At 38.4% G+C, this 14,323-nt stretch overlaps 1 protein-coding gene across 7 annotated transcripts in view; it reads left to right on the forward strand.

Annotated features, from left to right (window-relative positions):
* AHCYL2 (adenosylhomocysteinase like 2) overlaps window positions 1–14,323 on the forward strand; it is a 147,081-nt gene that overhangs the window by 103,794 nt on the left and 28,964 nt on the right. For 4 of the 7 annotated variants that reach the window (XM_054692653.1, XM_054692657.1, XM_054692654.1 and 1 more), the window contains 3 exons: window positions 2,599–2,707; window positions 12,187–12,330; window positions 12,789–12,889. In XM_054692653.1, the coding sequence (XP_054548628.1) occupies window positions 2,599–2,707; window positions 12,187–12,330; window positions 12,789–12,889 (354 nt within the window). Of the gene's footprint in view, window positions 1–2,595; window positions 2,708–12,186; window positions 12,331–12,788; window positions 12,890–14,323 lie in introns of all 7 variants that reach the window. The other 3 variants (XM_054692652.1, XM_054692656.1, XM_054692658.1) reach the window with 1 other exon arrangement.

Consider the following 14,323-nt stretch of genomic DNA (forward strand, 5'->3'; position numbering starts at 1 on the left):
GTAAAAGATAAAGGTTTATTTCTTGGTAAAATCATGTAACTTTATATAAGTGAGTAGTCTCTTTATGTGATATTCTTCTGTCTTAAAAAGAAATTTGAATTCAGTCTGAGTAAACAAGAGTTAGACCCCTCTGTCTCTGAGTGGAGACAGCCTAAACTTGGCTTGGGTGGGAGGAATGACTGTGAATGGAGAAGACTTTAGAGAGAAAGGAACTTAGCCTATGGAACTGTTTTGAGATGATGATGATGATGATGATGATGATGGATGGCTATATGATTTAGCGTTGCTGGGATAAATGGGTATAGAACCACTCCTCATCCTACAAATCTAGAGTATAGTGAGTGGCCCCCTCTAGTGGTATGTGGGTGGGAGGAGGGGTTTGTTACTCCTCTGAGGCAGGGTTTATGTTACTCTTTTTTAAAAGAAGGCACTGCTGAAGTTAGTGAGTCATTGTGGCCTTTGGAAAGTCAGTTACTGCTTTTCGTACATGCGCCTCAAAAAAGAATAAAGCCATATCACTGTCTTGAACAAGGTTGGTGAAATGGAAGCCAGAGTTTTGAGCCTGACTGCTATCCTCTCTCTACTCACCCACCTTGTTCCTTCCCGACCTTTTTACTCATAGAAATTCTTTTAACTTTATACTTGTCTTTCTTACCATATTTACTTAATATTCAACGAAATATAGACAGTAAAGATAGAATAGACTACTACATATTTGTTGTAGTATTGCTACCATGTGTCAAGCATTTGTGCCTGAGGATATAAGGGTATAAAACACATAGCTCCTACCCTTATGGGGCCTGTAGTTTTACAGGATACAAATAGGTAGGCGGACAGTTATATTCTGTGTGGTAAGTGCTATGGTAAGAGAAGTACATGGAAGTTCATATACATCCCATAGGAATGCAAAGAACGGACGTGCTATCTTTTTGGAATAAATTGCCACTTTAGCAAAATACCAATTTTGCAATTTTTCAATTTGCAGAAAGCTTCTAATCTAATGATTTCCCTACTGCTGAAAATAGTTTGCAAACTATAAAATACTACATGGGATTAGTATTGGTCCCTTTCCTCAATACTCAAATGACTCAACAGTTACCTCTAACTGCAGAAAATATACCCCACAGTTGCTATGTTCATTCTGGTATGCTGTTTTATTCTGCCCTTTATCGTGAAAGGCAGACTCGGTGTGAGACCTCTAGTCCTTCCTGCCTCCATGTCACCTTAGCTCCAGAAAAATCTAAGCAGATATGCATGTATCCAGTTAGAGAAAACGAAAAAGTTATTTGTTGTATAAATTATGTGAGCTTTGATTTGTAAAGTTTTATAAAAGTACCAGTTGGAACTTCCAACAGCAGGAGAAAGAGAAATGCAAGAAAGTCTTTATCAGATATTGTCCAAAATGCAGCCTCCAGAGTTTTGAGGTTAAATAGCCCAATCATTAGGTCTTTTTACATTTGTTATAGTAAATGGATGAGCAATCTTTTTTTTTTTCTTTCTTTCTTTTTTTTTTTAACGATTTATTTATTTATTTATACAAGCACTGGGTACAGTCAGAAGCGCGGGAGGGTGAGAGGATTCACCAGAGCCAGAGCAGGGAGCAGAACAGGCAGAAGGACCGAGGTACACTGCTGAGGGGAGCAGCGGGCTACAGGAGAGGTCTGCGCACCATGTTGGGCCCCGCACCAGTCCGGCCAGGATCGAACTGGCGCTGCAGAGGCTGAGGGCAGCTTCACAACCCAGCACTCAAGCACTGCGCCACCGCCACCAGGGAGGCCCAGAACGAACAATCTTGTAACTGTTAGGTACTTATGATTCCAAACATTAAATGTAGTATAGTAATGTTTACTATACTTACTAATATTAAAGAGTCAATTGATACATTTTAGAAAGCTTTAACAACTAGAGTGGCTACCTGCAAGAGTTACAAGAACACCCAACTCAGGAAGGGAGTAAGAGTGGGTTTATTCATGTTCTTCCTGTGTTTTACAGCTCACATACATTGTTTCACTTAACGTCTCTAAAACTTGTGAAGTAAACACTTTATTTTTGTGATATTTATGAGAAAAGGAGACTCACAAGCATCTTGACCACTATCATAAGGTTAATGAGTGGGATAGGCAGGATTTAAATGCAATTTCAGAAAGTTCTGAGTAGAAATCCTATGTTTTTCATTATACCATACCATTTCCTGAGTATCTTAAAACATGAAAGCAAGTCACTTTACCTAACTGTATTTTGCAATTTTCTTATCTAGATTATTAAGATTAGAATAATCTCAAAGATTCTTTCCAGCCTTAATTTTCAGTGGAACTGTAGAAGGATTTCTAAATATGACTCAACTTTCTAAAAATTTATTTTAACCAGAACATCCCATTCTCTCTCTCTCTCTTTTTTTTTGTAAGAAGCTTGTAGTTAGTCAGTGTAAGATTTAAGTTTGATGGAAAGTCATTCTTCTATCCAAAGAGATTTAACATTCTAAATATGGATTGTTAAAATCAGATCAACGGGAGTGAGGTATGGTCCTATAAAGTAAGCCTGAAATTGCTGTCTCCAGGTTCTTTTCCTTTATATGATTGGAGTTCTTTTTCTCAGCAGATCCAATTTGCTGACCAGAAGCAAGAATTCAACAAACGCCCTACCAAAATTGGACGTCGCTCTCTGTCACGTTCCATCTCTCAGTCATCTACTGACAGCTACAGCTCAGGTGAGTACCAAGCTGCTCGGGACCCATCTGTATCAACAAATACTCCTGACTTTCCAAGGTAATTGAGCATGATCAAGCCTATGGTTTGGCATAAACACTTTGACTCTTAGTCAAAATTTAGATCAAAATTTTGTATGAAATTTTGGATTCCTCTTGGGGATTCAGAGTGGAACTTTATAGAGGCCTCCTTTTCCAATAAAGGCAGAAGAAGGTGGTTAAGGAAACTGAATTCTGATTTATTCAGAGAGTGAGAATGTATAGCTCATTACTGACTTTCATGTAATAGCTTATTACATTAAAAGACATGTTTTCCCCCATCTTTGAAAATAAAAGAGGGGAGCCTCCCTGGTGGCCCAGGGGTTAAGTCTCAGTGCTATCACAATGATAGCCCATCAAGATGACCTGAGTTTGATCCCTGGCCAGGAAGCTGACCACATATGGTGCAGCAGACCTCTACTGTCTTACCCACTGCTCCCATTAGCAGTGTATTTCAGTAAATATGCCTGTTCTGCTCCCCACTCTGTCTCTGGTGAATCCTCTCACCGTGCCCTATACCTCTGGCCTGTACCCCAGTTCTATGCAAAAATAAATCTTAAACAAAAAAAGGATGATAGAGAGGTTCCCCATCTCTCCATGCCATATTTGCAAATTATAGGGAACCTTAATTGCCCTCAAGAAGCAATGAAAACATTGTAGTTAGTTCAAACAAGTGAACTCTTTGCCTTCTCTTTTCAGCTGTGACATTGTATTTCTCCTTCCTTCCTTTGCAGTGGCATTAATTCAAATATATGGGCGCTGGGGTTGAGTTCTCATTTAATGCCAAAGGAGCTATTACCATATAGGACCCCTTGAAGACATTGGCCATTTGGGCAATTGTGCCCCTGTATGAATAGATCCAAGATGAAACTATTTTATTTTGCTTTTGTGTTAGAATGTGTAGGAAGCTGAATGTTTGCCCTAGATATCTCTTCAGATTATAAATAGTAATATTTATTAGAAAATTTTCATAATGAAGTTTTATTTGTTCTTTGAACAAATAGCAAAGTAGTATTTGGTATGTAAAGTTAAAGAAAACTATTTGTGTAGCTATAACTTAGATTGGGTAGATTGCTATTTATACCTTTTACACGTTATACATAAAATACATTTTGCATTTTTGTATTACTCCTTTTGCTTTTCCCTACAGTAACCATGTAAAGCACATGACATAAATCCCTAAAGTTACCTACTTTTGTACCTATAATTATTCTCCTGTAATAACCAATATTGAAAATTCATGAACCCTTAATATAACTGGAAATCATAATAATTATGAAAATGTGTATAACGTTTTAGGTTATGAGTTTGTGCCTGTTATCTAAAGATTGATACTAAATAATAAGAATACTAAATTTTAACTCCAGCTTAAGGTTTCCCCTACACACTACATTCACATTTCCAACTGTGTTCTTGCAGAGAAAACCAATACCTGCCTTCCCATCAAACCCCTACATATAGGGAAGGTACTTACAAGATATGTTTTTACCTAGAACAGAGTGATTGGTATTCTTGGTTTCTAAGTGAACACATAATTGCCAGGTATTACTCATTGGTAGTAATAATGACTGATGTCACCTTGGAAAACTTGGACCTTTTAGGTTGAACTATATGAAGGTGCCATTTTTATAGTCAAGAATTAGCAACCTTATATACCCACTTATGAATATTAATTTCAGGTACAGGAAGTCAAAACACCCTAAAGTTGGAAAATAACTCAAAGATTGCTTATCTTCCCACTAGATGCTGAAATTACCTCAGTGGCATCATTGACAAATGGCCAACTGGCTTTTTTGTGACCATTTTAGATCACAGGGTGATCCTTGCTATATCTAGTTATTTAGTTCCTGCTAATCTTGTGTACAATCCCTGGAATTTAAAGATTTTTCTAAGAAATAAAGTAATTTAAAGATTTTGAATTTAAAGATTTTGCCAAGAAATAAAGTAAAAATTTTTACTTAAAAGTAAAAATTGCCATTTTTAGTTGCCTGATTTTTGGGGTATCCCACTACTCCAGTTACCCTCATCTCTATATCCATCAGAGTGTCTTTTAAAAAGTATTATGCCTATGAAATAATAGTCCCAATATAGTCTCAACTAATCTATAAGGAAAGTTATTTTCATCAACTTGGTGCTTTTAAAATGAGAACTAAGATTATGTTTGCTTCTTTCACACTGTTATCTCATTGGGGTTTTGTTTTTTGGTGTTTTTTCATATGAGTAGCTGTAAAACCCTTTAAACAAACCAAATGGAGACATTTACTGCCTTGATTCTTAGACTGGAATTTAGGAGAGACCCAGTTTCCAGATTTTGATCCATGTGTGATTTGTTGAGTGACCCTTGAAAATACTTGCAACCCGTGATGTTCATAACAGAAACAATGGGGAGTTTTATGAGGTGGTACAGATAAAGCTCTGTCCCCATGAATGAAAGGCCAGGAATAACAGAATTGATTCACAGCTTTCTAAATATGAGAGGATAAGCAAGTGCATATTAATAAGAACTTGGAACCCATTTTTAACATACGTTCTAGTTTAAGTGACTATAGAAGTTAACATTGGAGAGCCACAAAGACTGATTCTTGGACCTCTTCTGTTTATATTCTCTTCTAGTCTCAACTCATCTAGTCTCAAAGTTTTAAATACCATGTATTGGTGTTTGATTTTCAAATTTTATCTCCAACTCAGATCTCTCCCCAATACACTAGTTTCATATATTCAACTGCCTGCTTGATTCTTTCACTTGGATATTTTAGAGGCATCTCAAACCCTCCCCTGTTTTAAAAACTGAGCACTTGAGTTCCAACCTTGCTCCTCCTCATTCTATTCTTAACACTATAGCCAAATTCATTCTTTTAAAATAAGCGGTCATGTCAACCTCTGAGCTCAAACCCTTCCAATGGTTTTCCAGTCTTACTTCTGAGTAAAGGCCTATAAGGTCCAGTATCCCATTACCTTTCTAATTACATCTCCACTTCCCAAACCTCCCTCCTCCCTGAGCTGTCATTTCACTCCAGTAATACTAGCCTCCTTACAGTTACTTGGAAACACGCCAGATACTCTTCTGCGTCCAATCCTTTGCTCTTGCTCTTATTTTCTTTGCCTGAAATGCTCTAAGATATTTTAAGTAGGTATCTTAGCTCCTTCAGTGAGCTCCTTTATTTATTTTAAAGATTTATTTAGGGCCTCCTGGTGGTGCAAGGGGTTAAGACGCAACCTATGAAGCTATCCACAGTCACTGCAGCACGAGTTCAATCCCCCGGCCCACCAGGGAGCAACCCATATGGCACAACAGACCTCTCCTGACTCGCCCGCTGCTCCTCTCAGCAGTGTATTTCAGTCAATCCGCCTGTTCCATTCCCCGCTGTCTCTGGTGAATCCTCTCACCCCCCCCACAGACTGACCAAAATACACTGCTGAGGGGAGCAGCAGGTGAGGCAGGAGAGGTCTGCTGCGCCATGTGGGTTGCTACCTGGCCAGCCGGGGATCGAACTTGTGCTGCAGAGGCTTTGGATTGCTTCTTAGTGTGGTGTTTAACCCCTTGCGCTACCAGGGAAGCCCTCCTTCAGTTTTTTAAAAAAGATTTATTTATTTATGCATCAAGAATTGGGGTACAGGCCAGAGGTGTGGGGGGTGAGAGGATTCACCAGAGACAGAGTGGGAGGCCCCAGCTCCTTCAGTTTTTAACCGAAGATCACCTCCTTTTGATACTTATCCTGACTAATCTTAAAATTGTACAATACCCACCTAACACTCCCTATTTTCCTTTTTCTCCATAGCACTTATCATCAAGCATATTATGTAGTTTACTGATTTTTGGTTTGTTTTGTACTGCTTTTTTCCCAGCACTTAGAACTGTATTTGATGCATATTGGTGAAAGGTGTCCAGAGACATTCTTATTATACTTCATACTCTTTTTGAGGACTCAATATATACTGCGTACATGAATAGCTAGTTTTATGACATATCTGAAAAAGCTACCTTCTTATCTATAGTTCTTGTTTTGCTGAAGATACTTCGGCTATCTTAGACTGTGGCCTCCTCTCCCTTCCTCAGTGATCCCAGCACTAAATTTTACCATGTTTTCCTTTACCATGTTTTCCTCTACCAGCCTTTTTTTTTTTTCAAATAAATCTTTTTTTTTTTAAAGATTTATTTATTTATTTATACAAGCACTGGGTACAGTCAGAAGCGCGGGAGGGTGAGAGAACTCACCAGAGCCAGAGCGGGGAGCAGAACAGGCAGAGGGACTGAGGTACACTGCTGAGGGGAGCAGCGGGCACAGCAGGAGAGGTCTGCGCACCATGTGGGACTGTCGCCTGCGGCCGGGGATCTGGCCGGGGATCGAACCGGGATCGAACCGGGATCGAACCGGGATTGAACCGGCACTGCAGAGGCTGCGGGCAGCTTCGCAGCCCAGCGCTCAACCACTGCGCCACCGGGGAGGCCCCTCTACCAGCCTTTTACCACCAGTCTTCTTCATCTGAGCCACAGAACATAGAAAATGATATCAGAGATTATTTTTTCATCCTCCAAATGATGGTTCGTAACTAGTGTCCTTCTAGATACATGAGAGAAAAGTTAATTCATTGTATCCTTCAAAGCATTAGGGCTTAATCCAACTGCAATCCAGGATGAAAAAAACTGTAATAACCCTGAAAGTTATTTTATAAGAAATAAACTTCTAAAAACTTTCCTAAGCACAAAACCTCATAAAAAACAAATTAACAGAAGAGACTTCTCTTCAAAATCAAATCATTCCCATTGATATATTTCTGAAAAAGCTGTCATTGCTGTGAGTTAATTGGTTAGGGATAAAGAAGGACTGAATTTTCTTAGCTCATAATTACTTCATGTAAAGTTTGAAGTATTTTCAAATAACAAAGGTTTGTTTGTATTTTGATATCTGATATAGCTTTTCACATATTTCTAAGGTGTTATTCAACAGTGAAATCTGCTACACATTGATGCACAGATCCCTACCATTATTTCCATTACCAGATCACTAGATTGGGTCCAAGAGGAAATGCCTGACTTAAAATAGTCTAAATCAGAGTAAATCAACTAGGACTCTGACTGTTTCTTCTCCTAGCAATAACCCACAATATCACGCTGCTAGGAGGTAATGCTGAATCAGGCATGAGCCATAGAACATATGTGTGTGTGTTCTATGGGGTGGATTGTGGTTTGGTGATTCATCAACTGATGTTTTTATTCTGGGAAATCATAAAAGGAGAGAACATCCTATGATAAAGTGTCACTGTACCTTACATTACTTTCCTACCTAGAAATTAAGCCCTTATTAGATTTTAACTCATTCATAGGATTTTTCTGGTGGTAGTTAGAGGACTTTAGAGGGAAAGGAGAGCATGGGAGAGAGAGGATCTCTTACCCTACCTATTTTACAGTTGGATAAATTGGAATTTGGTGACTTAATCCATTAGAAGTGAAGCTAGAGCTAAGATCTCAAACCTGCACTTCAGTATATTATTGCCTTGGTTATTGATTGTTCATTTTTAATTAAATTATGAATTGGGATGTCAAATATGCTGACAGTTATAAACACTTTAGAAATGATGCAAGCCTGTGTATATGTGTTGAGTTTCTCTAAATTTTCCTAAGAAAATCTAGTGTTATCTCAATTATTTTCATGACTGTGCTACTTCAAATATAATGACAGAAATGAGTAAGGATTCAAAAAATAATTGTAATGCTAGTTCAGAAGATGTTTGTAGAAATACTACCCTCTTAGTCTGGGTCTGTCTGCCATTTTGCATCCACATATTAGCATGATATAGACACTGTACCTTTGGTTCTCACCACATAACAGGTCTGTATAGAGGATTCTTTGAAAACAAATTCATTTTTGCTCAAATGAAAGTATTGTTTGAACTAGCTATAATATATCGAATACTGTTAAGAAAATAAAATGACTGTCCTTCCTGGTGGCGCAAGGGGTTAAAGTCTCAGTGCTATTAAGCTATCCTCAGCCATTGTGTCATGAGTTCGATCTCTAGCCAGGGAGCTGACCCACATGGCACTGCAGACCTCTCCTGTCTCACCTGCTCTTCCCCTCAGAGTGTATTTCAGTAGATCGGCCTGTTCTTCTCCCCACTCTGTCTCTCGTGACTTCTCTCACCTCCCCTCACCTCTGGCCTATACCCCAGTTCTTGTATGCATATATAAATAAAAATAAAATTGGAGTCCTTTTTTTTTAAAAAAAAAGATTTATTTATTTATGCATACAAGAGCTGCTGAAGCACAGGCTGGAGATGGGGGGTGGTGGTGCGGTGAGAGGATTCACCAGAGACAGAGTGGGGAACAGGACAGGCAGACTGACTGAAATATACTGCTGAGGGGTAGCAGCGGACAAGACAGGAGAGGTCTGCTTCGCCATGGGTTTCTTTCTGGCCAGCCGGGATCAAACTTGTGCTGCAGAGGCTGCAGATTGCTTTATAATGAAGTGCTTAACCCCTTGTGCCACCAGGGAGGCCCCTGGAATCCTTCTCTTATAGGGAAATTTTTGAGGTTTTTTGTTTGCCCTGACTCATTCTTGGAAGAGGCACAGAAGAGTAGCACCATTTCGGGTAGTTAGGACTGCAGCTTCAACCTTTTTAATCACTGCTAGTCAACCATCCACTGCTTAGGTAGATTAGTGGATGATAGAGATAGGAAAAAAAAACTACAATGATATTGTATGTAGGTCATTATCTCCCCATTTAAAATCCTAAAACTGAATAAGAACCTTTGAAGATGTTTTATCAGGTTTTGAATTAATTGTAATGAAAAATATATGCAAAAGCCAAAATAATATCAGGTATCATCTGTTGAGTACATAATTACTTTACACTAAATGTTGCACTAAATACTTCACTTAATTTTATTTAATCTTCTCAACAACTTGACAAATCATGTCTTTTATTCTTCATTCTGCCTCATAGCACATGTGGAAAGAAAAACTAATTTTTTTTTTCTTTATTGAGATAACATTGGTTTGCAACACTAGATGATTTAGGGGAATAGATTCACACCTCAGATGTATGTTACCAGGAAAAATTCTTGATTTTTTAATTAGTTGTTTCATGTTTATGCAAGTCACTTGACTGAAAACTCCATGAAGATAAAGACAATCCATATCTGTCCTGTATGCCCAGCACTTAGATTGCCTGGTACAACAATTGATGTACGATAAAAATGTGTTGAATGAGTCCCAGGGATACACCAACACAGGCCTTGATAGCACCAAGACCATGAAGAAGGCATTGGGTTATCATCAAAAAGTATGGCACCTGGCAATGACTTCCACACCAACAAATGTCTGTGCGAGGAGACCACCAGTGTCCCCAGCAAGAAGCTCAACAACATAGCAGGGTATGTCACATGCATCTCATGAAGCGGATTTGGAGAGGCCCATTGAGAGGCATCTCTGTCAAGCTGCAGAAGGAGAAGAGAGAGAAGAGTCAATTATATGCTCGAGGTTTCAGCCCTGGATCAGGAGATCATTGAAGCAGATCCTGACATTAAGGAACTGCTGAAGCTCTTGGACTTTGGCAGCCTGTCCAACCTGCAGGTCACCTAGCCTACACCTCTGGAGCCATGTGGATCTTCTGCTGTGCTGTCATATTTTCAATAAACTTCAGACAAAAATTGTTGAATGAACAGCTGACTGTAAATGAATACATGAATGACTTAACAACTCTATGAAACTTGTTCTGGTATTGCCTCTACTTTATTGTACCCAGAAACAGAGACAATTTTTCAGCCAGTCTGTTTAAGTCCAGAACACTTAACCACTATATTTAAATGGCCATTGGGGAATATAAAACTCATCATGACTCTGGAATAGGATTTGAAATTTCAGGATATTCTGAATGCAAACCCTTTGTTCAAAAGCAATTATCCTATACATTTGGATCTGAATTAGGGCTGACTATTATTACATCTTCTCTCTGATGATAGAAGCCTAACTTATTTCTGAGTATTGATAAGTGAAACGGATGACAACCCAGAAAGCTGTTTCTGGCTCTGTTGCCAAAGGTACTTTGAGCTCTCACTCTCCCTAGGAGGGAGAACCAAAAATTTTGTGTACAGATTAGCTCCTTATAAGAACAAAAGTCCCTTTGGAGATTTACTAATTCCCTCACCTCCCTTGGTGCCCATGTTCATTCTTGTTGCCTCGTGTTAGGACTTTGCTCCAGGGCGTTTTTCCAGCTCCAGGAGAGATACTCAGGCCCCCGCTGCCCAGACATTTTGTAGTGCCTTGACTGATTAAGTGGGCAAGGTCAGACTTGCCTCTTACAGCTCTCCCAGAGATAGACCCTTTGCTAAGCAATCCCAGAAATGCCTTAATTCTCTGGATATAAGTAGATCAGAGCACCATAGGCCCTAAGAACACTGAACTTCTATAGCTTTCTCCCCTAAAAATGATGTAAATACCTCTTATCTCATGTATATATAAGATATATAATACATATATCACACATATACATAATGCCTTATAGTGCTTTATGAGCCCCCATCCTTACTCCCTTTAAAAAAAAACAAACTTTGAAGACTAGGAAGATACCATTCTCAGACACTTAAACACAAACCAAGGAAGGAAATTTATTCAAATCATCCAGCAAATTATTAGCAACTATGGAATTATATGAAAACTAAAAAAAGATCTCAACTAAAGTAGCAGCAGAAATTGTTACCTGTTAGCTACAATCAAAAGTCTTTCACCCTCTAGTATATATTGCTAAATGGATTCGTTATCAGAGCATTTTATTATACCAAAAGAGGATTTATCTGCATCTTTGGGAATCAAATATGCCTAATGCTGGATCCACTGAGGCCGGCAAGAAGGGAGAGCACCCTGAATTAGATATTGTCAGTGTCTGATTGGCCCTGCACTCATTGTTCAGCTGCATCAGAGCCAGTCTTTAAAAAAAAAAGAAATCCCTGTTATATCAGACAAGCACTTTTTGTGTGGTTCTTAATTATTTTTCTCATGAGTTCCTTGTTTTCTGGGACTTATCTATTGAGCTATTGTACTATAATGCAAATTACATCAGGCATGTTAGTAGCAGACAGAGAAGGGTAACTAGGAACCCAGAAGCCCATAGGTTAATGATCGTGATCTTGCATTAAGGACTGTAACCTTTGGTGTATCTCTCTTTTTGAATATTCAAGGACCTCTGCATGTTCTGAAGATAGATTCCAAGTTAATGCTATTTGGAAGAACGTCTCTGGCAACCTCTCTCAACTTTCTCATTCTGACCTGTGGATTGCACTTTCCATAGGAGATGATTGAGGCAGCTGCATGGTGCATTTAGGTGCTTTCCAGATGTGTCAGTTTGTGTGGTGCTAGATGATTAGAGAACCTTCAGTTCGCTCCATGGTCTGCAGTTTTAGAGAATGCCATTTTTTTCCCTGAGGACTTTTTATTCTTTCATTACAGCGGCTTCATATACAGATAGCTCTGATGATGAGACATCTCCCAGGGACAAGCAACAAAAGAACTCTAAGGGAAGTGGTGACTTCTGTGTCAAGAACATCAAACAGGCGGAGTTTGGACGGAGAGAAATTGAAATTGCTGAACAAGGTAAAGAAAGCAAGCAACTTTTCCTTCTCAAACTGCCTGTGTCTTTTTGTTAATTCCTCTTTATGTCCTGGGGTCTAGTAGTTTGTGAATTTCAGTGTGATATTGAAGAATACTTGATAGCAAAATGAATCTGAGCTCAAGAATACTTGACAACAAAATGAATCTGGGGTGGGGAGGGAGTTAATTCTGATAGGTCTAGAAGGAACCCCTAATCAAGGAAAAGGGAGAGAACCTAGATAAGTAAGACTGGGATACAGGAAATCCGAACCCTAGAGCATTTGTCTTTAAAGGTCCCTTATAAAACAAAAATCTGGTTTAATATTTTGATCCCTGGAGAAATCTAATCTAACAGAGAAATTGATCGGGGGAGGACTACCTTTAAAAAAGTAAGTTTTTCTATTTATTCTTTTATCATTCCTGCCTCTGTAATGTTGCTGTGTATGTATTGTCCTTTACAGAAATGCCTGCACTGATGGCTTTGAGGAAGAGAGCTCAAGGAGAAAAGCCTTTGGCTGGAGCCAAAATTGTGGGTTGCACACATATCACTGCTCAGACTGCTGTGAGTCCTTCTCCTTTCTCCACGTAACAATAGTTAATAATAGCTAACCAGCTTATAAACCAATGTTATTGCAATAAAAAAATTAAAGAAAAATAGCCACAAGCTATTGCATGATTGTAACATGCCAGGCACTAGGTTAAAGAGCTTAACAAATATAAGTTCAGTAATCCTCACAATGGCTACATAAAGCAGTTATTCCTGTTTCTGCTTTATAAACAAGAAAGTCAAGACTCAGAGAGCTTAAGTAATTTGTCCAAGGTTCTGTAGCTAGTAAATCACAGAATCAAAATTTGAACTGTAATATATCTGACTCCCAACCTTGTACTTTCTCCACTGTACTACACAGCTTCTCCTTATCTTCCCTTCCAGTGTCATTTCTACAAGGTAACTGTGTTAGGCTGCTTTCAGCAGCAAATAAGAGAAAAGCAGATCACCCTGGCTTATACATAGAGGAACTTACTTCATTTCATAGCTGGAAGTCCATAGATAAGGCAGACCTCAGCTGCACAACCTCAAGGCTCCAATTTCATGTGGAGTCATAGGATTCTTGGACTTGCCTCCTCATTGTATTTGCTTTATCCCCTGGTAGTAAGATGATTCCAGCTCTTCAAGTCATCACAAACTAACATGAAGAGGAAGAAGGACCATTTCTTCCACTTTCCCAAAAGCAATAAAACCTTTCCCAGAAATCCTCCAGAATATACCATCATGTATCATTGAACAGAAGTGGTCTGTGCCCCACTAGTCCTGGCAGTGGAACTGGGTTTACCATGGTGGGCTTAGACCAGTGATTCTCACTCCTATCAGATTCATTGTTCCCTCTTTAAAAAAAAAAAAAGTTTTGCAATATCCCTATGTTGTTTTGAAATGCACATATAATTTTTAAATGTCTATGTACATATAATTTTTTAAAAATCAACATAAAGTTTTAATTGAAATATGAGAGAGGAATAAAAGGAAAGTCATTTATAATATAATAGTGTGTATGTCAATATGTAAATGCTTAGGCACAAATACAATAGTCAGGTATTTGTACTTTACTCAGAGCATTATTAGGTAGTTTGCTAACTATGAATAGATGGAAATGTGCTACTTGTTCCAGATTATCAAAGCAGCATTGATTATATGATTTTGTGAAATTATAAACAATCTTTTGTAAATTTCTTAACAAAAAAAACAAATTTCTGAACAAGAAAAAATTTTCTTTTGATTTACAGTGTCTGCATTCCTGTAAAAACTATTCTTATTTTGTATTAAACTGCAGAAATATTTCTTATTATGTAAAGTGAAATAAGGTTCTAAACACAGAATTTCACCAAGGTGAACTTTCATTGGAATATTTGAAAACTGTACCAGATGAAGCACTGTTTTTTCTTGTAAGAGACTGTTTTATACTTTCAAAATGTGAAGATCCCTGGCCTGATCCACTAAAAT

This window comes from Talpa occidentalis, unplaced genomic scaffold, assembly GCF_014898055.3.
Source record: "Talpa occidentalis isolate TD23 unplaced genomic scaffold, MPIMG_talOcc4v2.1, whole genome shotgun sequence".
In the NCBI taxonomy this organism is placed as follows: Eukaryota; Metazoa; Chordata; class Mammalia; order Eulipotyphla; family Talpidae; genus Talpa; species Talpa occidentalis.